Source organism: Amphiura filiformis, chromosome 3, assembly GCF_039555335.1.
Source record: "Amphiura filiformis chromosome 3, Afil_fr2py, whole genome shotgun sequence".
NCBI classification, from domain to species: domain Eukaryota; kingdom Metazoa; phylum Echinodermata; class Ophiuroidea; order Amphilepidida; family Amphiuridae; genus Amphiura; species Amphiura filiformis.
This window is the reverse complement of record NC_092630.1, coordinates 62905384-62933158: the sequence shown is the minus strand read 5'-3', so window position 1 is coordinate 62933158 and position 27775 is coordinate 62905384. Positions and strand designations below refer to the sequence as shown.

The 27775-nt window shown below is 35.6% G+C and overlaps 1 protein-coding gene across 1 annotated transcript in view; it reads right to left on the bottom strand.

Annotated features, from left to right (window-relative positions):
* Positions 1 to 26841, bottom strand: part of LOC140148914 (serine/threonine-protein kinase 10-like) — a 46909-nt gene extending 20068 nt beyond the window's left edge. Inside the window, 9 exon segments of the mRNA XM_072171014.1 lie at positions 7566 to 7760; positions 8779 to 8830; positions 8833 to 8850; positions 9214 to 9283; positions 9285 to 9329; positions 11590 to 11673; positions 12166 to 12330; positions 18520 to 18695; positions 26476 to 26841. Of these exon segments, the coding sequence (XP_072027115.1) occupies positions 7566 to 7760; positions 8779 to 8830; positions 8833 to 8850; positions 9214 to 9283; positions 9285 to 9329; positions 11590 to 11673; positions 12166 to 12330; positions 18520 to 18669 (779 nt within the window). The 5' untranslated portion in view covers positions 18670 to 18695; positions 26476 to 26841.
* Between the last annotated feature and the right edge of the window lie 934 nt (positions 26842 to 27775).

Below are 27775 nucleotides of genomic sequence, written 5' to 3'. Positions count from 1 at the left end.
ATGAGTCAATGAATTTTGCCCTATGAGGTGAGATTGCAGTCGTTAATGATGTCATTTTGATGAAGATCACCTGTTAGTTAAAGGGCTCATGTGCGAGGGATTTTTTCTGGTTATTTATAGTAATTTGAAATTCATTAGCTCTCTAGATGGGCAGTAAGCACATTATAAGAATTAGACTCTGATTTTAGACATGGTATTCTACAAACTGTCCAAACAGTAACTTCTGACCGATTTATACTGTGTACTGTTTGATAGCTCTACTTGGTACAAGTTACTTTATTTGTTTGAGGAGGTACCACAATATTTAAGTGTGATGATAGGGTCAAAATTTATCCCATGCATTTTAAATGAGTCTATTTTCTTTCCCCTGACTTCCATGGTGTATAGGCCTACACAGTGTCCGAAATAAGGAAAATATGGAGGTTGTCCTGAGGACAACTAAAGCATGAATTCTGCTTGTCCTCAAAACATTTTGGTTTTCCCCAAAATATATGTCATGTTTTTGAGTGCAAATAATCCAACTTAGTGGTTATCCAGGGGATAAGTACATAGCTCAATATGGTTGTCCCCAGTGATTTTTGGATAAGAGGACAAGAGGATAAGTGCTTATTTCGAACACTGGGCCTACACACAATCTACTTCTGCTCTACTCTCTCAGTATTGAGTAAATTAAGTCATTCTGATCCAAGCATACTGTTTTAGCATACACTTACAATCATAGTTGCTGGCAAAGACAAACTTGGAATGTTGCATAGATCTGACATCACATGTCCCCTATGATTGGCTGTTTTGCTGCTTGCCTAATTCATTGCTGAATCTAGGTCACTATAGGTGTGGCATCCTTTGAGTGCAGAAACTTGCCAAGCCCCTCAAGGATAATGTTCGATGCAACATTCCGAGTTAATCTCTGTAGCGACTATAGCTGAATCCTAATCCTAAACACAATGCTAGCATTAAAATCTCTGAATCCTGAACTTAACCTTCACCCTGATCCTAATTCTAATCTTAATCTCAATGTTAACTCTAACCCTAATTTCTAGGGACAGTGTACCTTATCATTTTAGTCTTGCCCTTTTTAACTGTGCCATCACACAATTTTTATCAACAAAATCTTCTCAAATTTTCAAAACTACACTCTGACAAAGACCTTGCCACCCTTGTCCTTTATATGAGATACCCCGAGTGCAAATAATGACTTAATTCCATCAGGAAGAGTTTTAATTTGTAAGTAGCTGTAGGTGCGGTTCTAGGTGCATGACAGGTGAACATTATCAACAGGAGGTATGATATATAATGGCATCATTAGGCAATGTAGTTAATATGATGAGATTGCTAATGATTCATCTAATCTATGCATAAATAAACATCATATGCAAGTTTTCTTTTTTTAATTTTTTCCTTCCCAAATACATCTCTAGACTTCCTTAGCAAATCCATGTTAAAATTTAATTTGATTCAAGTAATAACTAGTTGCTCACCATTTGAAGCCCTAAATATTAAATTTGAACCTAACAACAAAACTAATGAGTGGGTGTCTTGTCCACTTTGCAATACACTTGAGTGTATGCCACCATGATGCCACCAAGTTGGCTTTAGCAAATAACAAGAAATAATTAGAATTACACGGTTCGCAATTAAGATGACCGTGACCCACAACAAAGGTGTGTAAGTAACAAGGTTTGTAATACAAAAAATATTCAATTTAAATCATGAAATATTCATAAATGTCCAAAAAGCATGACACAAACTGTACAATACGAGGTGATCATAATCTATCACCCTACCAAGTTAAAAGTTCATTGGTAATAGCATTTTAGGTAAAATATGAAAATATGGTCATTAATAATAATATTCAGATATATACAAAGCACCTGACAAAGACCTATACAGCACATGAGGCTACCATACCCTGTCACCATACCAAGTTTGAAGCTGATCAGTTGTTGCTTTTAAGCTGCAGAGTGAGATAATTGAATATTTGGCAAAATATGCAAATAAGCTCATTAATATTCATAAATGCAAATGCAATACGCATGACACAAAACTATACAGCACATCAGGCCACCATATCTCATCACCATACCAAGTTGATCGGTTATTGCATTGGAGTTGCACATTGAATGAATAATTATTGCTTCTGTCCAGCGAAATTACGAATGAACCAGTGAAAGAACGAACCGGACAGCCAACCACCTGTGCCATGATAACATAAGCCTGCACATTGTGGGGGCCGAAAATGTTGACATATTAGGTTCACACACTATTCCTGCAAAGCCTGAGAAAACTACTTAAATGTCAATTACATGGAAATGATGATGGTCACCATATCTTAGTTTTGATTGATATGGTTTCAGGATACTGTAGTAGCATGTGAGGTATACAGGCAAGTAGACTGAATGAATGAATGAAAATAGACATCATTCAACGGGTGACTCACTTGCTTTACCACAATACAGTATATATTTATATATCTTGGCCTATTCTTATTTCTTGCTCACTTTCTTAAATTTCTTGCTTTACCACAATGCAGTATATATTTATATATCTTGGCCTATTCTTATTTCTTGCTCACTTTCTTAAATTTCTTGCTTTACCACAATGCAGTATATATTATATATTTATATATCTTGGCCTATTCTTATTTCTTGCTCACTTTCTTAACTTTCTTGCTTTACCACAATGCAGTATATATTTATATATCTTGGCCTATTCTGTCGGTCCGTGTCACGTCACTTCCGGTTGATGATGTTCGAGTGAAAACAAGTCCCTGATTCGATTTTTGTTGATGATTTCTGTCATTGGTGTTATGTAAATTTCGATCGCAAATAGTCAGTAGAATCAAACAACCGTTTCTAAGTCTTCAGAGTGAAAGAAACTTACTTGATTTACCGTTTGTATACTGACAAACTTAAAATTAAATTCCATGGTCGGGTGTCGTTTTTTACGAAATTGAATGCCACTCCAGCAGCATCGCTATGTAACCTCCTTCACAGCCGGTTTCTGTTGTTCACAACAAACCGTGAGCCACATGCAGTTTGGGCCAGAGACTAGAGATAGCCCGGATGTTCGACCGACAGAATTCTTATTTCTTGCTCACTTTCTTAAATTTCTTGCTTTACCACAATGCAGTATATATTTATATATCTTGGCCTATTCTTATTTCTTGCTCACTTTCTTAAATTTCTTGCTTTACCACAATGCAGTATATATTTATATATCTTGGCCTATTCTTATTTCTTGCTCACTTTCTTAAATTTCTTGCTTTACCACAATGCAGTATATATTTATATATCTTGGCCTATTCTTATTTCTTGCTCACTTTCTTAAATTTCTTGCTTTACCACAATGCAGTATATATTATATATATCTTGGCCTATTCTTATTTCTTGCTCACTTTCTTAAATTTCTTGCTTTACCACAATGCAGTATATATTTATATATCTTGGCCTATTTTTATTTCTTGCTCACTTTCTTAAATTTCTTGCTTTACCACAATGCAGTATATATTTATATATCTTGGCCTATTCTTATTTCTTGCTCACTTTCTTAAATTTCTTGCTTTACCACAATGCAGTATATATTTATACATCTTGGCCTATTCTTATTTCTTGCTCACTTTCTTAAATTTCTTGCTTTACCACAATGCATTATATTTTTATACATCTTGGCCTATTCTTATTTCTTGCTCACTTTCTTAAATTTCAAGTTAAAAAGATCAGTTAATGTGATCAAGTATAATGAGTCACATAAGTGGGGTCGAAATTGTCAATTGGTAGGGTCGAGCATTTGAATTTAAAAAAATGTCCTTGTAGAGGGGGTGGGTGGGGTTGGAGTTTCATTTGATGAAGTCAAAGGCAATTTTTCTCTTATTTGTGGGTGTTGCCCCCCCCCCCCCACCAAAAAAAAAGACCATGTAAACTTTCATCTCAGAATAAAATGATTCAATTTTGATGGCAGTTTCTAGAATGTAGCATCTATAAAGTGTAACTTTATCAAGACATAATTGTAATGTGCAGTGAACATGCAACTCATTTTGCTTATCACATGCCATATTCAGCTGTAAGGAACTTGGCTTTCTATTTACTTCACATCCAAACAATTACAATGGTCTAGTGCTTCAGGAATGCCTCAATACAAATTAAACTGGTGTTGGGTTTATGCTGTTAAAACCTAATATCTAGTAAACTGTATAACCACAGAGGGTACCAAAGAGAGAGAAAAGGAAATGAGAATGATGTCAGAATGAACCCCAAACAATCTAATAATAGACTATCATAATAAGTACTGATGTCACACATTGAATCCATTGACAAATTGGGTTTTTATAATATACTTTCTGATTCTGGTAATCACTTCCTCTTTTCCTAGTCTTTTCATCATCTTGTTTTTGTATCTATAATTATACAGTCATATGCCTCATACAGGTATTGCAATGCCCCATACTTTATTGTTATTGTGATTGTGAATATATTCGTCATTATTATTAATTTGGATTAATTACAACAAATAGTGAAGGATACAACTGACATATTTTTGGCAAGTGCTTGAAATTTAATTTCCCATATTTCACGCACAAATTACTAGACTAAAATCCTGTACTCAACTAGCTGTGAGACAACCGAGTAATGAGTCTGAGGATTGCAATGTGCTCGTTTTAGGATGAAAAAATATGAACTTCTCTTCGACAAGCTGCAAACGTTGTTACAAGAAACACTATAATGATCAGCTTAACAATTCATAAAGACACTCTTATTGCAAATACATGTGCCTCTATGGCATTCACGCTTCAATTGTTTTGTATAGAGAATGATCACCAATGCGTTCAGTTTATGCACCTACTTGCAACTGACCTGTTGGTGACTCATGCCTGCTTTGACTCTGTGGGTAAACATAATCCCAAAGTGCACTCCATACAATGTATATTGGATTGCTGTGCACTGTTTGAGTATGTACATTAAGTTGTTACAAGACATTCATACTTAGTTATCCGCTTCATATCCTTCAAAATATGTCATGTAACAGCCAAGTGAAAAACAATTACCTTTACTTTACTTCAACATCATTATATATTTTGAGGAAGTTCTCTTCACCGGAATTGAATGCATATTAACTTGGCAGAAATTTATGATTTAATTTCCAGGAAGGAAAATGACAAAACTGAGTGAAAATGATGCAAGAAATAAAGCCAGGATTAAACTTGGAAAAACATGCAAAACTATCTGACATGTAAACTAGTCCCTAAAAATCAAGAGACAAAAACATTAACATAAACAGATTATTGAAATTGCACAATAATGACAATATTCCTAAACAGGGTTTCTCTCCAATGCTAATAGTACAAATCTGTTTCACATTTGCATACATATTACATCATTCCAAAAGTCAGTACCTCATACCCAGCAGCAGCCTAGTCAGCAAGTTGTTATCACAACATTGGTATAAAAACCAATTAAGAATGAACAGTCTGGATGACTTGATTTCAATGTTATTTCATAGGTACTTCTATTATCACAAAACCCACAGGGCTGCCCTACATATAATTGACAAACATAGAAACACACCCAATGACCAATTTGTGAGAATACCTGTAAAGACCCTCCTACACAGATATACCTGTAAAATTCAGTGATTTATAAATTTATACCCAAATTTTATAATCACAGATCTGATCATGTGAATATCCTTGGAATGGATGTATTTTTCTCATACTTCTGAAATAATTTTGACACAAATAAAACAATGACCTTTAACTAACTTTGGCATATTTCAAACTCACAGAACCTGTGACAATTGTATTGTATTATTTGTATTGTACACTCTTCCCACACAGTGATGCCCAGTATTGCATATCCACATTGTCATTCAATGATTTGATAAGTAGTCAGGGCTATCTCATTTGTGTATACTGTCATTTAGCATGCAAATGTATTAGAATTATCTAACAGCCCACAGACAGACAACAGTATGTGTCTGCAGCAAGTTAGTTTTTTGATCTCATACCATAAAGCAAGGTGATATAATCAAATCCTAGTTAGATTAAAAAGCACTGCCACACACCTATCATAATTAATTAAAAATTAATTATGGGAAGGCTTTAATTTGGATATGATATTGTGTTAATTGCTAATGCTTTAATTTTATCTTATCTGTCAATCAGAACATGATGTCAGCAATGTACTCATGCCCTACAGTGACAAAGTAGAGGTGACGCAATGTAATTGCAATTAAGTTTATTACAAATCAACAGCCATTGACAGCAACAACCACTTCAGGTTCTGTCCAGCTTGTACACAAAACTAACTGTTGACTGTAAGAATTGAGGTTTATGTACAGTAAAAACATTAATTAGCTACCTAGATATTGGTATCATAAACCACAGTATAGCACATGTCAAATACTGTCATATCTCTTCCATGTCATTGACCTGTAATACACTAAACACCCGCCACCTGAAATTGAATGACCTGACATCATCATCTAGGATCGAAAATAATATCAAAATGTACATATCTGACCACTATTTCCTCAATTTAACTACCAGGACAATGACTTTTGAAAAATATTCACAGAGAGTAATAAAATGCCATGGCTTCGTAATTTGGACTTCCTCATATACTTGGTAATATAGGCTATATATCAACAAATTATATAGTCTACTTTAGTAGACCATTTTAATTTATCATCCCTCTAACCCCTCTGACCAACGGATAGGCCACCTATACTGTTCTGATCGAACAGCTATCCATGAAAAAATGCCTTTTTCTCTGGGCAGAGCGGTCACCGGGATGTGTCACTGAGGATGTGTTATGTTTTATGCATGGAATGGTATGAATTTTTTATCAAAAAGGGAATGCAAAGCAGTCTACAAATGATACTAGTCTCCCTTTCTGTTTGGAATAGCTTTGTTGTTCACTAAAACAAAATAGCTTTTAGGTCTATATATATATTTTGTAATGGAGCAGTGCCTTCTATAATAAGGAATACCTGCATACAGGAATCATCAAAGGCTCAAACAGGATGCAGTCCTTTCTTCATGATTATTGTGTTTACTTTCACCTACCAATATTAACTTGTCACTGTTACGTTGGTCAGACTAAGGTCCACTTATTTTGGCAAAACTTTGATAACTTGAAAATTTGGCAACTAAAAATAACTCCCATTTTATGAACATTGATGAGCCCAAAAGACCGACCACACTTGAAAAGTATGTCTGCCTGTTTTTTTTTCCTTTCCATCGCATTAAAGGAGGATGGTCTGATTTCCTGACATGCTGTTTTCATTGATACTGAACCCCAATCCTGCATTTGTATTTGGTTTTGCTGGTGTTTCAATCCATTCCCATATTGAGTAGCAATACTACATTTCAAGCCCACACAGGATACTGTTTGAATAATAAATGGGTTATCATACTTCACACTCATTTTGCCTTACAACAAGGTCAATGACCCGGGCTTACCACTGATACCAACAAGTCAATTTACACAGATACAAAGTGGGGATGGTAATTGATGATCATACCATCCTCCTTTAAAACCAGTATGCGTAACAATGGTTGCAATACTTACCACCGTGATGGTGCCATCAAGGTTGGTGGATTGGCTTTTGGAATCTTCACCAAGACTCTCATGGGGTGTAAGTCATGATAAGGTGGTTCTGTTTGAGCCAGTTCTATTGCAGTAATTCCTAGTGACCATATATCTGCCTTGTAGTCATATGGATTATCCTTTAATGTCTCACAGATAACTACCTCTGGTGCCATCCTATAATGTTAAGCAAAATTATTATATATGTGTGGGATTTTCCCCTTGCCTTTACATTTAACCCCCTGTCTATGCCATTTTTCACCCGGATGTGGCAGTGACTTCAGTGCGAATTCATTGGGCACAGCCTCTAATCGCTAGTGTTTGACCAAAGCGCTGGTGTACCCACACTTTAAGACGCCGCATAGATGCACAAATGAAATAGCTGCTTCAACACATTGACGTCACTGCCACATCAGCGTGAAAAAATGGTATATAACTGAGGACATACCCCTCTCAGTTAACCATCCAACACCACACTGAAATACTCAACAAACTTGAGTTAATAATGGACAGTCCTTTGCACTTATTTTTAAGGGAATAAAGTCAGCTATCATATCTCTAGGGTAAGAGGCTGAGGATGGGGTAGTAAAACTCTTGCACAATCCTTTGTTTAACTATGTTTATCTGCAACTTTTGCTAGGATGACTCTCACCTACATACCAATAGATTCAAACCACTTATTAAACTTACTTCAAGAGCAGTTTCCAATAAGGTCACTGGGTTATTATTGTAGCAAACCCTATTTTGACCTAAATTTCAATTAACCATCGATTCCATATTCCTAATATGTTTATATGATCAAAAATAAAAATCATTGGACTACATTCTACTCCTCATATGCGATGGTCAGCATTACCCAGAGGAGAGAAAGGTAGTTGGAATGAGTGCAAATGATTGCCCTACTTGTAGATGAGGGTTATGTAAAGCAACCAGCTAAAGAATGCTAAAGTGATTGGTTGCATGAACCAAACTTATCTATGCTCTACTCTGTTTCACCTTACAAGTGTTTGGTCGTGATGTAGGTGCATATCACATCATGCACACAGAGTGTATACACACACATACAAGGGCAGTTTGTTGACACTTGGTGGTGCAACTGGTCAAAAGCATGGTTGTTGCTTCCTACCTTGAGTCAAAACAAAGTGAAGATAATTCTCTCTTGAGTGAGTAATAAGAGTTTTAGATAAACACTTACCAATATGGAGTGCCTATGAAGGAGTCTCTTTTCTGTTTTGTTCTTGTATTTTTGCAGAAACACCAAAATCAGCTGAGAAAATAGATACAAATTATATACTTAAGTGGAAAATTATCTTAAATAGTACTTCCTACAAATTAAACCTAGAATTATGTGGTTCGTAATGCAGTTGGCCCCCACACAAAGGTGTGTAAATAACAAGGTCTGTAAATTTATACAAATAATACAAACATATGCAAATAACATGACACAAAACTATACAGCGTATCAGGCCACCATATACTATCACCATAGCTTTGACAGTTATGTAGGACTTGCTGCATGCCATGCTAGTATACTCCATCTTTGATCTGACCATGCTCTTATAAATTATGGCTCTCTGAGTATGTATACACATTTTTTAGTCATTACCAAAATAAAAATAAACACACTTACCTAATTTAACGTCACCACGAATTGTTAATAGTATATTGCCAGCTTTTAAATCCCTATGTATAACCCAGTATACTGTGTAAGTATTCTAATGCTAACAGTGACTGATATACAACAACCTGCAAGAAAAAATACATGAAACAAATTAACTGTAAAATAATAATATAATTTCATTTACATACTATGCACTTTAACTAGGGTCCAAAGTTTTCTGTTTTACGGAAAACAGAAAAAAATCACGGAATCGGAGGTACAACACGGAAAATTATATTTTTGTATAAATGTTAAAACCAATCATGAGTTGTGTGTGTCAATTTTATGATAATACTGTTCAATAATATCGAAATAAAGGCATGCAAGGCATGAACCCCTATATCCTCCAAACAAAGTAACAGTCAGATTATTATGGTAAGAATATTCCAATCAGAGCATAATGATCGCGATATTGAACAATTCATTGTGACATTAATATCATTGTTTTTACATTTTAAGTTTCTTCATGAAACACAGATTTACAAATTTTACAACACGGATTACAACACGGATTACAACACGGAAAATGGATTTTAGAAAACGGTTAACTTCGTTTTGTGAGTTTCGACAGTATTTTTTCAGGGACATGAGAGCACATTAGACATATCGAATTGCATTCTGAATACAAAGAATGTCTTTCTGATATCAAATAATTTTCATTTTTTGAAATTCACGATATAATACAAATTTTATGACAAATTATTAAAATTCGATATTTTTCACATTTTTGATATATAACAGTCCTCAAAGTAAATTTTATAAATCTAATGATATATTCTTAAAGTGTATGTAGCTGGGAGGAAAAGCCGACGATCAATTGAAAATTTTGACCTTTCATATTGAAGATATGGATTTTTTTCCCCAAAAGACCTAATTTTTTTTGGTGTTTTGGGAAAAAATCCATATTTTCAAAACGAAAGGTCAAAATTTTCAATTGATCGCTGGCTTTTCATCCCACCTACATACACTTTAAGTATAAATCATCAGATTTATAAAGTTTACTTCGAGTAGTGTTAAATATCAAAAATATCAATTTTTAATCATTTGCCATAAAATGTGTATTACATTGCGAATTTCAAAAAATCAAAATTATTTGATATCATCAGGACATTCTTCGTATTCAGAATGCAATTCGATATGTCTGATGTGCTCTTATGTCCCACAATAAATACCGTCCAAACGTTCATACCCCAGCCCTTAACTACTTTCAATTTAATGTTCTCAACAACTTTTAGATATTAGCATACAATACATGTAGTAAAGATATTCATTTTGCCTATCCTACAATTTTAAGTCATTGTTCAACAATCAATAGTCAATTAGTCATGAAAACATCTATTTTCTCTACTTTCATATTGAAAGCATTTACTTTTATAATTTAGTAAACTATGGACACTAACCAAAAAAGAAAAGAAAAAAGCATCTATGTATTTCAGCGATCAACAGGGTTGCTAATTTTTGTTATTTTTTTTTTCTCCCCAACCATGTAACATCCACTCTAAAGTGGCACCAAAGTGGCTCAACACAATGCCTAAGAGTTGGGAATTCCAATTACGAAATAAAATCAAACAAATTGGTACTCAAATACAAAATATTATTAATGTAAAACCTTGACCAAATCATGTGAAATTTTGAGATAAATCAAGGTGATTTCCATTTAAAAAAATCATAACTGGTAATTTACATACAAATGGTTCTGATTAAAATTACAAAGAACATCAAAAATGACTATTGTAAATAATTGATGCAATTCACAAAATTTGATTAAATCAGTTAGTAAAAAAAATTGCAGATGACAACAACATTGAACTTTTGACCTCTGCCCGAACTGCCCGGAAAGCTGTCATTGGTGGATGCGCTAAGTTGATGTCAACGTAGAGCGTAACTGATGATGATCTTCAACACATTCATACTTTTCTGTTCCCAATTATTTTGCCTAAAATGGATGTCCAAAAGGGTACATTTTGATCCCTTAACGAGTGGTATGGTATAAGTAATTCTAACTTATTAAAATTTATATATTTTTTTAATAATTTCTCATATTTAACAGTCCTCAAAGTGAAATTTATGAATCTAATGATATTTACTTAAAGTATATGAAGCTGAGAGGAAAAGCTGACGATTATTTGAAAATTTCGACCTTTCATATTGAAGATACACATTTTTTCCAAGAAAAAAAAATGTATACAAATAAAAAAAAAAATCAAAATTATTTGATATCAGAAGGACATTATTCATATTCAGAATGCAATTCCATATATATGTCTGATGTGCTCTCAGGCCCCACAAAAAATTGTGCAAAGGTAGGTGACCGACCCCTTAAGTCCCATAAATTGCAGTATTTACCTTTATTTGATCTTCTTTGAGAGGTTTCTCTAGGTCCAGCATGATATCATCAAGGGCACCACCTTCACAAAATTCTATTAGCATCTGAGGAAGTAAAACAAAGATAATACACACATCTTTAGAAAAAGGAATTGCTCAATTACACCTGTGCATCTCTATTTTCGTAAATGGTAGCCTTCTTTTAATTTTTACAATTAATATACACTGGGTTCATGACTATAAGTTTGGGATATAATTTGGTAAACTAAGCAATGTAAGTTTATTTCAGCATAAATCTAAATTATTACAGATCTAGTTCTTGGCTAAGTATGTTAAGAAATAGACAACAAATATTCAATTTGTAAAATGGCAGTGCCAGCAAACTAATATCAAGTGACTTGAGAAGACCTTCTTTCATTCATATCATAATTCATATTACTACATTTACTTTGCAGGTGACACTACAATGCATAATCCTGTAGAGTATCAAGAGGTTGCTATAGAAGATCCTTTACAGATGCCTACACCAGTACTTCACTGTCAGTGTTTAAAATGTTATACACACAAGAATTCTATGGAGCGTTAGATTTAACTTACCCATAATTTATTAGTGAAAAGATATGTCTCCAATAGACCTACTATATGCTCATGTGAACATGCTGATAAGATTTCTATTTCTACCATAAAATCCTCTAATTCTTCATCATTTGCAATATCAATAATCTTGGCTGCTGCTAATACATTGGTTGTTTTGTTTCTTGCCTGCAAAAACAAAAAGATTTAATTGTATGAGGAGTTAAACATTACACAATAGTGTGCCTCTGTAGCTACATTGTATCATTCAAGGAATATGTTATTAATATTAATATATAGCTTTTGGTAGCAAATGCAGCATCAAATTGGAGCTAACAACTTAACAAGATGCTGGACATGATTTTGTCAATCAAACTGTCATAACATTAAAGCAAGTTTACATGTATATTTATGACAGGTTACAGGCAAGTAAGGACTTTCTTTTTGTGTTGTGTTGATTTTTAAAGAATTTCTTTTAGTATGAGAGGAATAATTGTGCATTTGATGGGAACGAATACTGTGTGAATAGTAAATTATACCCAACTAGACATACATGTACGTACAATCGTACATTTTTACTGATAGCCAGTTAAAAAGAAATTAAGCATTTTCAGGGGCCATTTGTAGGTCTAAAAATTTACTGGCCACCATCAATTTTTATGCAGAAGTTGGGCGATGACACTTCATTGTTTAAAAGAAACAACAAGATTGCACTTGAAACAATTTATTTCTGCCACAATTTTACTTTTGATTACATTGTAAACATGTTTCCTCCAAGTAAATAAATTTAAATGTACTCAGCGGTGTGCATAATATGACGTTCAAAGGATGGGAGGTGGAGACTGTGAGTGCAATTAAAGAAATTCTCTTTAATATCTTCATGTTATATCTAAAGATACTCTCATGTCATGAAAAGAAGAGACGCCCCAGAATGAGATCTGCTTTGTTTTGTCAAATAATCAACCAGCCTGTTGAAAAGTGACTTGGCTTTTATGAGAGCTGTTTGATTGCAACAAATATCAAGGTGAATTGCTTTCCTGAATGCTTACACGCATAAACAATCACTGAATGACTAATACCAACATCAATGAACTTTCAGTCAGCTACCAAGTACTTTTTTGTTTGAGAAACATGTCAATATGACCCAATTACTCTTGAAATTTGAACCACACAATTGAGTAGGCCCACACCTTCACTGACCAATTTTGGTAATATTATTTTAAAAGTAAAGAAACTTGCAGTGATTTCTAATGTTTCTAGTCTCTCCGAACACACATACATAGGTAATTGTTACCAACTGGAGAATATAAAATGCAAATTCACATTATTATTAAATGCTACACATACACACTTTACAGATCTGCCACTATCTGTAAACAGCATATAAGTAACAATACAGTATTGAGTAGAAACATTGGACTGGGCAAAAGTACAATACAGGTCATTGAAAATTGGGTTAGTTTTGGATTGAATCATCTGAAGATGACATTTTTCAGTTAATTTTAAAATTGATTTTTTATTGACTGGCAGTTACTCTAACAGCAATGAAAACAATAATCAAATGAAATAGTGATCTATAAATCAGTTGAAACAAACAAGGGGACTTTCAATTAATTTGAATAAATTGCCTACCAACTAACCTACATGTAATACAATATACAGGGGAAATACACTAGCTGTACATGTACTAAATACCAAGTTCATTCCAAACCTGTGCTGCAACTCCATATTTCAGAGCCAGGCTGTGTCATTTTGGTATACACCAAGAAGAAACCTGAGCCTATGTGTAATGCTTTATTGAATTAAAATAAGTGCCATTACAAATGGGATCTCATTTACATTCAGATTTGATTTCCCACATATAAAATAAAACAGCCAAGGAACTGGTAATAAAATAACTTTCAATAACAATCAAAAGAAATTCAATACCATAAATCATTTCAAAATGTGCTTTCTGTTACACTTCCAAAAGTGAACTGCACTGTGGCTGTATTTAGCTAGACGGGGCAGTCCATCTCAAATCACCTAATGGGTTGGCTGGTCACCCCCTCAGATTTTGTTTAAAATCACTTATATCATAGCCCTATGTGCCAAATGAACACATTTCAAACGGTAGGTCTCTACTCCTTGTCATTTCCGAGAACCGGCCTATTGAAAATTGGGTCAGACCCCCCCCTTTTTGGGCATGTGTGTCGCGACGTTAATTTTCTTCCGAGTTTAGACATCCATATCTTACCCTAGGGGTAAGCTACAGGGCTACAAATTGGAATCTAGGGTGTCTTTGACCCAAATAACCACATTCTGGACTCATAAACAATGTATCTCACCTCGATTTGCTGATATAGACATATAAAAATGCATGTTCATGTTGACGCACATGACATATTCCTGTTTTTGACCCCCCTCCTCTTCATACCAGATGTGAGACATCATCTATTTTGCCTTTAGTAGGCAATATAGGTTCAAGTGTGACCCCCTATAGCAGGGTAGACCACTCATTGGCTTAATAAAAATTTCACAGGGGCTCAAAGATGACGCCTCAGCCAAAAGTCCCCACGCTGTGACCCCATTTGACCTTGTGGAAATAATTCACCATAACCAAACTCACACAAATTCAAAATACTTGCATGATGTTCCTCTGTACCAAAATCTTATAGTGGTGTCAAGCCATCTTCATGGTTAAAATAGTGTTTGAATCTCTCATTAATATACACAGTAAATTGATGAACTTTGCATTCTGGGAATTAGAACATTACTGTGTATTTCAATGCGATCTCCAAACAGTCATTTAACCATGAAGATGGCTTGACACCACTTTTGATTTCTGGTACAGAGGAACATCATAGAAGTATTTTGAATATGTGTGAGTTTGATTATGGTGGCTCATTTCCCACATAATAAAATTTGGGTTGGTATTTAGGACAATTTTGTGTGTATTTCAATGAGAAGTGGACAAATTGCGTCAAAAAACATCAAATTTTCAACGAGCCATAACTCAGAAACGACAAGGAGTTGAGACCTAATATTTGTAATGTGTTCATTTGACCCAAAGGGCTATGATATAAGTGATTTTAAAGAAAATCTGAGAGGGTGACCAGCCAACCTTTTCTGAAAATTAGGTGAATTGATATGGAATGACTCAGACGTGAGTGTTATTAAAATGCACTGTGTAAACATACATACTGTACTTGACATTGCGAATATAAGTTTGCAAATTGATCTGCGGTTAAATTTGGACTAAGGGTGTGACACTTTTGTTCAAACATAAGACAACTTCCATATTCTTGCTACTATAACATTAACTTAACTTTTTATATTAACTTAGGGGCGCACCATTTGATTCCGGGGGGGGGGGCATGGGAGTTTGAGTCAGGTGGATTTTTTCCACTGCCTTTAACAGCAACCGTGTATGTATTGTACATGACTGTATACTGTACATCATAATCTGTTCTGTCCAAACCAGTGAATTCTGGACAACTGGTCAAAGATGTTCACTTAAGGTGGTATGAAAGGCAAAATCAAGTTGCTCTGATTGAGATTAAAATAGACTTGCTGCAGAGAGATATGCAAAATAATCTTAATTCTAAAATTTGAGCCAAATCGGACAAACGGTTTTTGAGATATTGCTGTTGAAAGATTCTTTGTATTCTATTGTTTTTGCCAATATATTGATGAAGAAAATTGGCAAAATGTGCTCATTAATATTAATTTTTGCCAATATTTTCCCAATATTTTATGAATAAACCTTCATACTACTTTTACCTTTAAATTTTGACCTGAAACTTTGCCAATGTGTCTCTATGACCTAAACCTTTAACATGTGATTTTCCATAAATCTAATTTGCATATTTGCATAATTAATTAGCCTTAAGTATAATGCTAATTAATTATGCAAATATGCAAATTAGATGGGCGGGAAAATCACATGGTAATGTTTAAGGCCATAGAAACACATTGGCAAAGTTTCATGTCAAAATCATATAAAATAAAAGTAGTATGAAGGTTTATTCATAAGATATTGGTATAATATTGGCAAACATGAATATTCATGAGCACATTATGCCAATTTTCCTCATTAACTTCATCAATATATTGGCAAAAACAATAGAATACAAAGAAACTTAAAACATGCATATCTGACAACCGTATGTCCGATTTCCTTCAAACAAAAACTATTTTGCTCAGTGTATTTAGCTTAACTTATTCAATCTATTCAAATGGTTCTAAATTCAGTTTCTGTTTTCCAGAAACATCGTTTCGAACCCCCTTAACTTGAACACCTTAATTTAATTTTTAATCCTTGCAATGATGGTTTTTACTTAAAATGACTAGAAAGTAGGTTAATTACAGGCAATGACCTTATTTTATAGAGTTTGTCAGTACTGTAAATATTTAGGTAACTACTAGGGTCCATAGGTTATAAAATATAAATAGTTAGTGTGATTGGACCTACACTAGGCCTAGTCAAACTGTTTAACTGTCCAGATAATGAACTGTGATGTTTACATACAGGAAGCTTAGTTATCGAGATGAGGTTCATTTGTCTTAGATTTGTGCATGCTTGCTGTCTTTCGTTTACATTTTGGTTTGGTTTCTATTTCATAACTCAGGGTTTACTTCCTTGTGATTATGAAAATTCTCAATTCTCTATTACAATTGATTTCAAACGACAATACATGTGTAAATATCATGTGACACTGGTACTGGTGGGCCTCATTAAACTATTTTAAAGAGTTTTAATTTGACCTCACACTGAACTGGAAAGAGGAAATAGATCAATAACAAACAAACAATTTCTAAATTATTAATTATTATTATTACTATTTTTTTTACATTTGAAGGTGATCTGCAAGCTGTAAATTGCAATGTACATTCAATAGTGCTTTTAAGAAAATCAAATTACCATCCTGTCATTTTAGGCCCATGAAAGTCAATTCTGAGTTTATCGTCCCTTTTTTTCCCAGGTTGGTGAGGTGACTTTTCATTTTTCATCAGATTTCATTATTGACCTAAAGTGCGTGTTGATTTAAAGCCACACTCATACATGTTATTTATAAACATGTTTTTATATGGGTAGGGACTAGAAAAGTTAGAAAAGAGCCTTGTTTTGGTTCCAAGTTATAAATTTATATGTTTTACAAACAAAAATATATGTTTCCAATTGCTAAAACTGGTGAAAACACTGATACTTTGAAAATAATGAATTATTTTGGCATTTTTGAAAATTTGACGCGGGTGTTTTTGGTGTCCAAAAAGTGACGCGGGCGGGGGACGATAAACTCGGAATCGACTTTCACGCGCCTTAAGTAATTTTTTTAACTTCTTTGTTTGTTATTTACAAGTTTACAAGTGTATCTATAGGCCACTTGGCTTTTTCGAGACAGCAGCATCCACATTCAATACAAGCATTCAAAGGTGGTGCATCTGTAGTGTGTGATGCGGCACCGTGTAAAGTGACTGCGCCTGTACATGTACTATTATAGATATACACATGCACCTTTTTGGTTGCATGTGTATCACATGTGGATGCTACTGTCTTCGAGGAAGCCAGATTTGGGCTATTTTGTTTTTTCTTTTTTATTCAGATTTTTATAATTACCTGTAATACAGTGTGTCACTCTAACTGTACTCAATATTATTATAATTGAACAATCATATAAAGCCTGTTTTCTAAACAGGCAATTTATGGCGGATGTATATTCCAAAATGGAGGAGCGGTAGTAGAGGCTATTTTTAGATCCTGGGTTCTCAATTTTATTTGCAATGGAGGGTCAAACTTATTTTAAACTATTCAAAGATAAGTGTTTGAGGGCCAATATATGCATTGCCCTGTAGTTACTGTACATTTCTGAGCTGTTCAAGGGTCAGTCACAATTGGTCAGCAGGCCAATGTACCCATGTGCATGTGGTTGCACTTATTACATGTAACTGGAAAAGTACTACCATTTCCATTTCCGATCTTTGGTGGAATTTTGCTTCACCTGGTCTAACAATATTTTACAAGAAATTTTTAAATCTCTTTTAGGGTGTAGGCTCAAAAGAATCTCTTTCGATACACCCAGGCTCAAAATATGAGAATTTCTATAGATTCGGCCAAATCAGTGTAATCTCTCTGGGAATGGATTCTCTCCTAATTTCTGGGCCCGATTTCTATACATGGCAAAATCATAACCCCCATTCAATCAATTATCAATACCGGTTAAGTTAATTAAGTAGTGACCAGCCTGAGCGGAGCCTGAGCCAGCCTGCCTTGATGGGTATGTTTTGCGCCGACTCGTTTGGACGTCGCAATCGGAGGAACTGGGCTAGTTGTACATGTATGATTTCTATATAGTTGTTGTCTTAATAAATCTCAGTTTTATTGTTTTACTGCCTTACCTTATAAACTTTTCCAAAGGCACCATCACCTAATTCCCCAACAATCTCCCACTCAGTTTCTGGATCTTTGTCTCGTATCACATTTTGCAGTCTGTCTTCTTTCTTCTTTTTGTTATCACCACCCCCAAACAATCTCCTAAATATAGACATCTTGAGTGGCTAGAATATTTTCATATCTGAAACAAAGAAATACGTACAATGGTTACGGTACCAACTTTTGTGTTGAGTGGGGTGACCGGGCCACTACCCAAAACTATGCTGCTTTTATGTTGCTTTTACAATGTAGTATACTATCCAGAGAGGTTGCATCAGCAGCTTGTGCTACGCCTTCGATTGAACGCCCTCACGCCACGCGCACAGCTGCTTGTGCTCGCTAAGTCTCGCGAGGGCCACAAACTGCGCGCTAGTCGGCTACCATCTACTTGCATTGCAACATTGCATCTCTACATGTACATGGAGTGGACATAGCAATCCTCTAAATTGCCATGTTACTGAGACTCCTTTAGAACTGGCATGGAAATAACTCGGGCGCGCTTTAACTATCATTGGTCGGCCGTCAGCAAAAAAATCCCTTGATCAATCACCACTATTTTGTCACATGGTGATTCTATTTTTTTAAAATCCAATTTGATTTGAATGAACATAGCTCTGTGCGTGATTCGATCTTGGATATTTAAAATGAAAGTACTAACTACTAACCAATCACAGTGAATTACGAGTGAGTTGGTAGATGGTTGAATTAATTTCCATGTCACGGAAACGCGGTCGTTCATCACACAGTGTACGTACGTGGACAATCTTCACACTGTTGGCTGCTCACTGTGTTCATTCAAATGAAATTTCTACTGTAGTGTTTCTAGAGTAACTCAAAATCAAATGGCGGCGTAGATTGAAGCGTTGAATGACGTGCAAAGCACACATTATGCTTCCGAGGCACTGTGTTAACATCATGGAAGTATGTATGTATGTCTGTCTCATAAGTCATAAAGGTTTACAACAATTACATACATGTATGCGGGTATTTCTCTGAAAAGGTGTACTATTTGAAGATAGGCAAATATGAATTTGAAAATGATTATAACTAGAGCGGTTCTCGGCTTTCGCGGTTCTCAGCATTCGCGGTTCTCGGTGGGTGTTTTCGACGCAAGGCGTCGAATGGGATGCCTCCACCATGGGGCGATTTAAATGTGTACAAATCTTATAACGCTAAAAGTCAACTAAGTGGTAAACAAACAAACATAAAAAATATGGGCAAAAATAAGAGTCACATAAATGAGGTTGAAATAGTGTATAGGGAATTATACGATAGTCTTTACTAATTTGACTTCAGATGAACCCTAGGTGACCCCAGCTGACCCGAAATGACATTCCAAAATTCAGCCCTCAATGTTGATGGTACCCACCCAGTTTCATGCCCATATGGCAGTTTTTACTAATATGACCTCAGATGACCCTGGGTGACCCCAGATGACCCCAAAATAACCTTCCATAAATTTGGCTCCAAATGTTGACTATACCCACCAAGTGCCATGTCCATACGACAGTTTTTACTAATTTGACCTCAGATGACCCCTGGGTGACCCCAGATGACTCCAAAATAACCTTCCAAAAAATGGGCTCCAAATGTTGACTATACTCACCAAGTGTCATGCCCATACAACAGTTTTTACTAATTTGACCTCAGATGACCCCTGGGTAACCCCAGATGACCCCAAAATAACCTTCCAAAAATTTGGCTCCAAATGTTGACTATACCCACCAAGTGTCATGCCCATAGGATTTGAACTGTTCATATGAGACCAAATTTACAAGTTGACCTCAAATGACCTTTGACCTCAGTATATGACATTCAACCCCACCCAAAAAAAAAAAAGTATCCAGGGTTTTTGACCATGACCCTCCTATCCTGTAAATGTGAAGTCAATCCGCCCATCCATGCCCGGATACAGCATCCGGACGGACGGAAGGACGGAAGCACGGAAGGACGGACAGTGCAAAAACAGTATGCCTCGCGGTGGAGGCATAAAAATGTTTCCTTTACATATCTGTAAGGATGTAAGTCTCTAGTGCATGAAAACAATATTTGGCGCGACCTTTAGGGGTGCCCTCTATATTATAGAGGGCGTAATCTGCAGGTTGTGCCAGGTGAGCATCATCTCCGTCACATTTAGGCCAAAAAGGAAAAAAGGACAAAACTAGAGCGGTTCTCGACTTGCGCGGTTCTCGACGCAAAGCGTCGGCCGCAATGCCTCCACCTTGACGCGTATCATTTTAACTGGTGCAATTTCACTAGGAACTGGCCATCTCTAGATGACAGTGTAGGTTTTTAGAAAAAGTGTAACAAATGAAAGATCCTTGACCCATTTTGTCTCATGCCCATATGACAGTTTTAAGTTATTTGACCTCAGATGACCCCTGGGTGACCCCTGATGACCCCGAAAAGACCGTCCAAAATTTGACTCTAAATGTTGATTGTACCCACCAAGTTTCATGCCCATATGACAGTTTTAAGTTATTTGACCTCCGATGACCCCTGTGTGACCCGGATGACCCCAAAATGTGCCTCCAAAAATTTGACTCTAAATGTTGACTGTACCCACCCAGTTTCATGCCCATATGACAGTTTTAAGTTATTTGACCTCAGATGACCCCTGGGTGACCCCGGATGACCCCAAAATGACCCGCAAAAATTTTGGTTCTAAATGTTTACAGTACCCACCAAGGTTCATGCCCATACGACAGTTTTAAGTTATTTGACCTCAGATGACCCCTGGGTGACCCCGGATGACCCCAAAATGACCCTCAAAAAATTTGGTTCTAAATGTTTACAGTACCCACCAAGTTTCATGCCCATACGACGTTTTTTGCCAATTTGACCTCAGATGACCCCTAGATGACCTTGGGTGACCTTGACCCACTAACCAAACCTACTGGAATTTGAAGACCGCCAATGACCATCCCTCCACCCAATTGCATCACTGTACATCTTATCAGTTCCGAGATATTGCACCCGCACGGACGGACGGACGGACGGACAGATGGACGGACGGACAGATGGACGGACGGACGGACAACCAGGAAACATAATACCTCCGGTGGAGGCATAAAAATTGTTAAAACTCTTAATTATGAGTTTTATGGATAACTTGTAAGTTGCTTGATTCATGTTTGCTTTTTCATTAAAAAAAAATATGATTTTGTACTTTCGTCATTTAGTTGGGACAATGAGAGGCAGGCTGTACGGAAAATGTCATGTCGGTTAGTATTTTTTTTATACAAACTTAAGTATATTCATAATTTTGCTTGAAATAACTAAATAAATTTCTATTGACATAGTAAACACATACAATATCAATTACATTTCCAAATAGTAAATTCCATGTTGTCTGGGTCAAAGGTCAAATAAAGGTCAACAACAATTGTGATGGAGATGACACTGCTGTGATGGAGATGATAGTGATGTGACGGAGATGATATTTCTACACAAATTCCTATAGAGAATCATCTCCGTCACAGACATTTGATTTCAGTAATGATTTTACACTACTTGAAAATGAAATTCATACAGATGAGAAGGTTTAGAATTGGTAAGCATTTTCTGATAAACTAAACTGGACTTCGCTGTATCTCAAGATCCGGTGATGTGATGGAGATGATGGTGATGTGACGGAGATGATATTTCTACACGAATTCCTATAGAGAATCATCTCCGCCACGGCAAATTGTGACGCCAACTGATGTAGCGGAGATGATGGTTCAGACATTGCTTACGATTAATAGCAGGGTTAAGGTTACCCACGTGTTACATATCACCACAACAGCTTGTGGGACATATTCAACCATCATTATTTTGCGGAAAAATTCAACAATAAGACTTATATCAAATTGATCAGAAACGTTTGGAGATGATGTTGAATAAAGGTACGCGCGTGTATACTTGAAGATACCCTCAAAATTGGCAGGAAAAGAGTGCCAATGTGCACCTATTCCGGGTTGATATTTTTCGTCGTCTGTAAAAGGCAGCGTACAGGGTCAAATTATTGACCTCTGATATTTGGTCTTCACCTCCAGCCGTTTTGATGCCAATGTGACGGCAATGATGCAAAACCAAGGGACAGCAATTTTTGACACAAATTTTGAATTATTCCATAAAATTGACTTTAGAAGTGGTTTTAAGCATTTAAACCTTCTTAGACATGATATTTACCCCAGTCAGTGGTAATTTTCACTTCCCACACTTGCTCACAAAAATACTACAAAATCACTAAAATTCGATTAGCGTGACATCGGGACATGGGGTTTTCAGGGGGCGCAGATATTGAAGAATTTTTGACTCCAAGAAATTAATTTTTCCCCACTTGGATGTTCTTAACTATTTTTATACATACAAAAGTCCATGACTAAGCCAAAAATAAAAAATAAATCCGCTTTTAAAACTTTTATGAGCGCCGAAAGTCGCGGGACTTAAAAGTTCCCCTTTTCAGAGAATCACCCATGCACGGTTTATAAGGACTGAATTCCTGATATTGATATCGTTAATAATCAATAAAACGACTATCTAATATAAATATATCGCCGATATCTCTTTCTGAAGACAATCGATATATCCAAGTTAGGCATGTCCACATTGCTTATTATAGGGGGCGACGTTCAACTCAAAAAAGTTGCGACCACACACAGTAAATGGCTTCTGTGTAATCCCTATAGGGAAACACACAATTTTGAAATTTGGACACCAGAAACTTGGAGACGACATACATGTAGTCTAAAAAGTGCAAACAAACAAAAACAAAAAACAAAGCTAGAGACCATTGCATGCAAAATCTGGTCGGATTCGCTGAAGCATGACACCGTGTAAAGCAATGGCAGTTCAGAAGTAAACACAGCCGATCACGACAGGCGATTGCATCAAAAATGTTGCTAAACTTACACTTGAGCAAAATTTTATCTTGTCCAAAATAGGCAAATCTTGCTCAAAAGATATAGTTGACTCATTGAATTTAACTTGCAGTGGTGCAAGAAATTGCACCACTGCCCGACCGAAATACCATAGCAAAGCACTCCAGGCTAGCATCGAATGCGTAAACTACATGTACATGTATCGTGCAAATTCAAGCTTCATTTTTAAGTTAAATAATCACCTTTTTAAACAAAATAAGTTCCATGTGAAATATCCTTACTTGAAAATTTTGTGATCATGCCTAGATCCAAATTGCCGATAATGAAAAAGAGTATCAAAAAATCAGGAAAAAGGAATGAATTTGGGCACATTGTGCTACATGTAGGTCACGTGTGGGAGAAAAATTGACTATCAAAATATCGTACAAGGAGAAAGGCTTTCCATTCCATGCCAGCAACATTGAACAAATGGAAAAACTGGGGGATGAACCATTGCAGATGGTTATCATGTACGGGTGAATATATAGAATGTCATGAATGTAGAGTCCGAAGTTTGCCGTTTTCTAACATCCATTTTCCGTGTTGTAATCCGTGTTGTAAAATTTGTAAATCCTTGTTTTATGAATAAAGCTTAAAATGTATAAACAATGATTATGAATGATATTAATGTCACAATAAAGTATTCAATATCGCGATCAATATAAAAATATTTTATAAAAATTGACACACAAGGTTGTTTTTAACGCGGCTGTGTACTCTAGACATTGTTTCTTTCGCGAAATTGAGTTTTTTTGATATACAATGTATTTGTACTTTGTTATGTTTTTTATAAATACAAGGAATGAAAATCCAGATTTGTAAACTCCAACTGCAATATTTTAAGGATTTTATTTCACTATTCCACTCGTGTTTGAAATTGAAAAGGAAAGAAAATATTTGTTGTACCAGCAGGGTACACGCGCGCAACAACGCATCGCGTTGGGTATCGCGCAATTTGTTAACACACAAATACGCTACGCATACGCTACGCTTATCTGCATGCGCGGCGCATCTTATGGAAACACCACGGAAGCACAAAAACCTAGTGGTCAAATGGCTCCGTTTTAGCTGATAAAATGTGGGTTTTTCAAGTTCTTTCCCCGATTTAAATATCAAGTTATGAATGGATTTCGCTCAAACTTCTCAAGGGCCGTGGGTTTACCCGATGTTTATGTAATGTAAGGTAGAAAAATAAAAACGCGGCCGCATTCTCCTGCGAGATTCGATGAAAGTGCAAAATGTGACCACTTTAAACTTCAACGGCCATTATTTCAATGTTCATTTTCTCGGTAAAATGACGATTTAGGTACACGATAACTCAATAAATACAGCATCTATAGGTAAGCAAATATGATCATCGTAAAAAGCATGATCGATTCAAGAAACGGTTTTCTAATTTTTTTATATTTTGGTCTATTTCCGATTTTAGGCATCATTTTGTGCAAATAGGAGTTTGTGAATTTTAAAAAAGTTCAATTTGATGCCTTATATGGTCAATATCTCAAAAATCAAGGCCAATATCAAAAAATAAAAAAAAACATTTTGGAATGGAGCCTCAAGATGTACCTAACAAATATTGCCAAAAACTCACTTTTTTGTAATTTTCTTCATAAGGCCGTGTAAAATTAATATTTTGGTTCTCGTCCCTCCCTCCTCAATTTCTGGGATTTGTCAGATTTTTTTTTTTTTTAGATTTTCAATTTTTTAGACTTTGGAATGATTTATGAAATCTTCATACATATAAATAAGTTTATTAGAGAACAAGCATCACTTCCAAGTCTTTTTGTGGTACCGTACAGCCCTCGAATTAACCCACAGCACCCATGGCATTTTGCCGTGGGTGCCCACCCCTACTGCCGTAATGCCCTCAAAATATGTCCTTTACCCAAGGCAGTCACTTGCCGTGCCCTCTAATGAAGTTGCCGTCGGTGCCCCAGCCCTGCGCCTTCATTATAAAATCATCTATCTATGTTTGTGTGTTTTTTCTTCACTTTTGAGAAATTGCCTTGGTGCCCTTCTCAAATTTTCAACAGTTGCCATGATGCCCTCTTGAAATATTACAAACTGCCGTGCTGTCTTGCCTTTTCAGTGAAAATCCAAGGCAATTTTCAAATTTCCCCTAAAAAGTTGCCGTGCCCCTTCAGATCCTTAATTCGAGGGCTGGTACCGTACTCTAGGGGTTTATCCCTCAGAATCTCACATTTGAAAAAAAAAAAAAAAAAAGGGCCTCATCGTTTCCTCGAGCACTGTTGGAGGAGACCGAAAACTACTGACAATGCTAATTTTATATTGAAAAAAAAACCACACCTCCCTCCCTCATCAATTCATGAAAATCCTCTGGACGAGAACCAAAACATTAATTTTATACGGCCTAATTGTTGTTTTTACCCCAAATCTGTATTTATATTCAGATTTATTGATGTCTTGCCTTTATAAAAATGTATACTTTTATATGTCTTGCGCGAATAATTGCAAAGTTATTGCACTTTTACTACATGCATGTCTGAGAGTACACAGCCTCCTTAACATTTATATTTCTTATCTTTTAACTATTTTTGTCACGTCATACAAAAATGTCATTTTCCGTGTTGTACCTCCGATTCCGTGATTTTTTTTTCCGTAATACTGGAAGACTTCGGACTCTAGAATGTTGTAAAATTGGGAAGAAAATTGATTTATCGATCAATGAGTGGCCAATTTATATATCAACTGTTTTAAATCCTACCAAAAACAATAAATATGTTCAGTTTTACATGTACATTATTGTTTTTAATAATATCATGATAAGACCATTATATGGTCAGCAGAATAATTATTCATATGGCATAGCATTCACATTGTGTTTTGTGCTATTAAAAGTTGATTACATCATACATTTCATGATTTAAAAATGTAAACAAATAAATAGTACAATATGAATCTATTTAGTATTTTATATTTTTAAAGTAAAATTTCAAACTGGTCTATATGATTGAACAATTTTAGTTTATTCACAGGTTATTTTGTTTATGATCATACCATTGCACCTCCTGCATACAGAGTAGATGTTGGTTTCGGTTCGAATTGACAGTAGGCCTACCGACATCGACAGTATTGTGTGTAATCCAATTACAATATTATTGTGCAGCGATCACTAACAGGTGATTGAAGTTCAGAAACACCGGCCCAAAACACTGCCTCAAATCATCATCAAATGCCTCATAAATCAACTTGGAATGGTCTCAAATGATGAATGGAAATGGCTTCATCGATTGAAAAATACGATTTTAGATAATAGATCAAAGTAGATGTACACAGAGCCTGCGTAATTCGAGATGACCTTATCCCGGAATACCACCAAAGTCATTGAATAGCGGCCATATTTGATATTACCACGCCTGTCGAATGACGTCATCGGTAAGGGTCAATTTATTGGTGGAAATGGAGCGATTCACTTGATTGGCGAACCTATGTGTACCAAAAGTTTGGTGCGAATGTCTTTTTTTTTTTTAAAACTTGCATCTTGCATGCGGATGGAAATTCCCGGGGGGAAATTCAGGGTGAGAAAAAGGAAAAGTTTCGATTCTTAAAATCTCAATATTTTTAGGGGGCTGGCATTTTCTTCGGGAGGGGGTGGGTCCCAAATATATTGGGGGGTAAATTTTTAGACCAAAAATAAGGGGTTTCATTTTTAACACCAAAAATAGGGGGGTTATAGAATTATTAAGGGCTGCTGACTCAAAATTTTCATGCTCAGCTGCGCCCGCATTCTTTAATTTCACAATCAAAGCAGCCAAAGTGTGCATACAATCTATAGCTATATAAGGCCAAATAAAAAAATAAACATGTTTCACGTCCCCTCCCGATACCTTTTTTTGAGGTTTCTTCAATTTTATTTTTATTTTTTGAAATTCAGTTATAACTTTTCAAAAAATATGTCTAGGAAGTAGAGATCTTTCTATAGCCTTGCTAATATAGGCTCCTAGTCCTACAAGGAACACTTTTATAAGGTTTTGTGATAGTTAGAACAACAAATAAAAAGAGCCTCCTCCTTTTTCCAGGAATTATTGTGTACGCTATTCAGCTTAAATATGGGTATTTACACCGATTTTGCGATAAAAATAAAAGGCCCTTTTCCTCCTTTTTTTTTCAAAAACCCGGACGTGAAACATGTTTTTTATTTTACTTGGCCTAATGCAAAATTTGTACGCGCTTCGCGCACCTTTACACATACAATAATAATTTTAACTCGCTCTGTGCACTTTCTTCATTAGCTTTTGCGCACTGCCCGCCTTAGTTGCGGCAATGAATAATTTGTCTTGAGTCTGTGTAGGTGGAA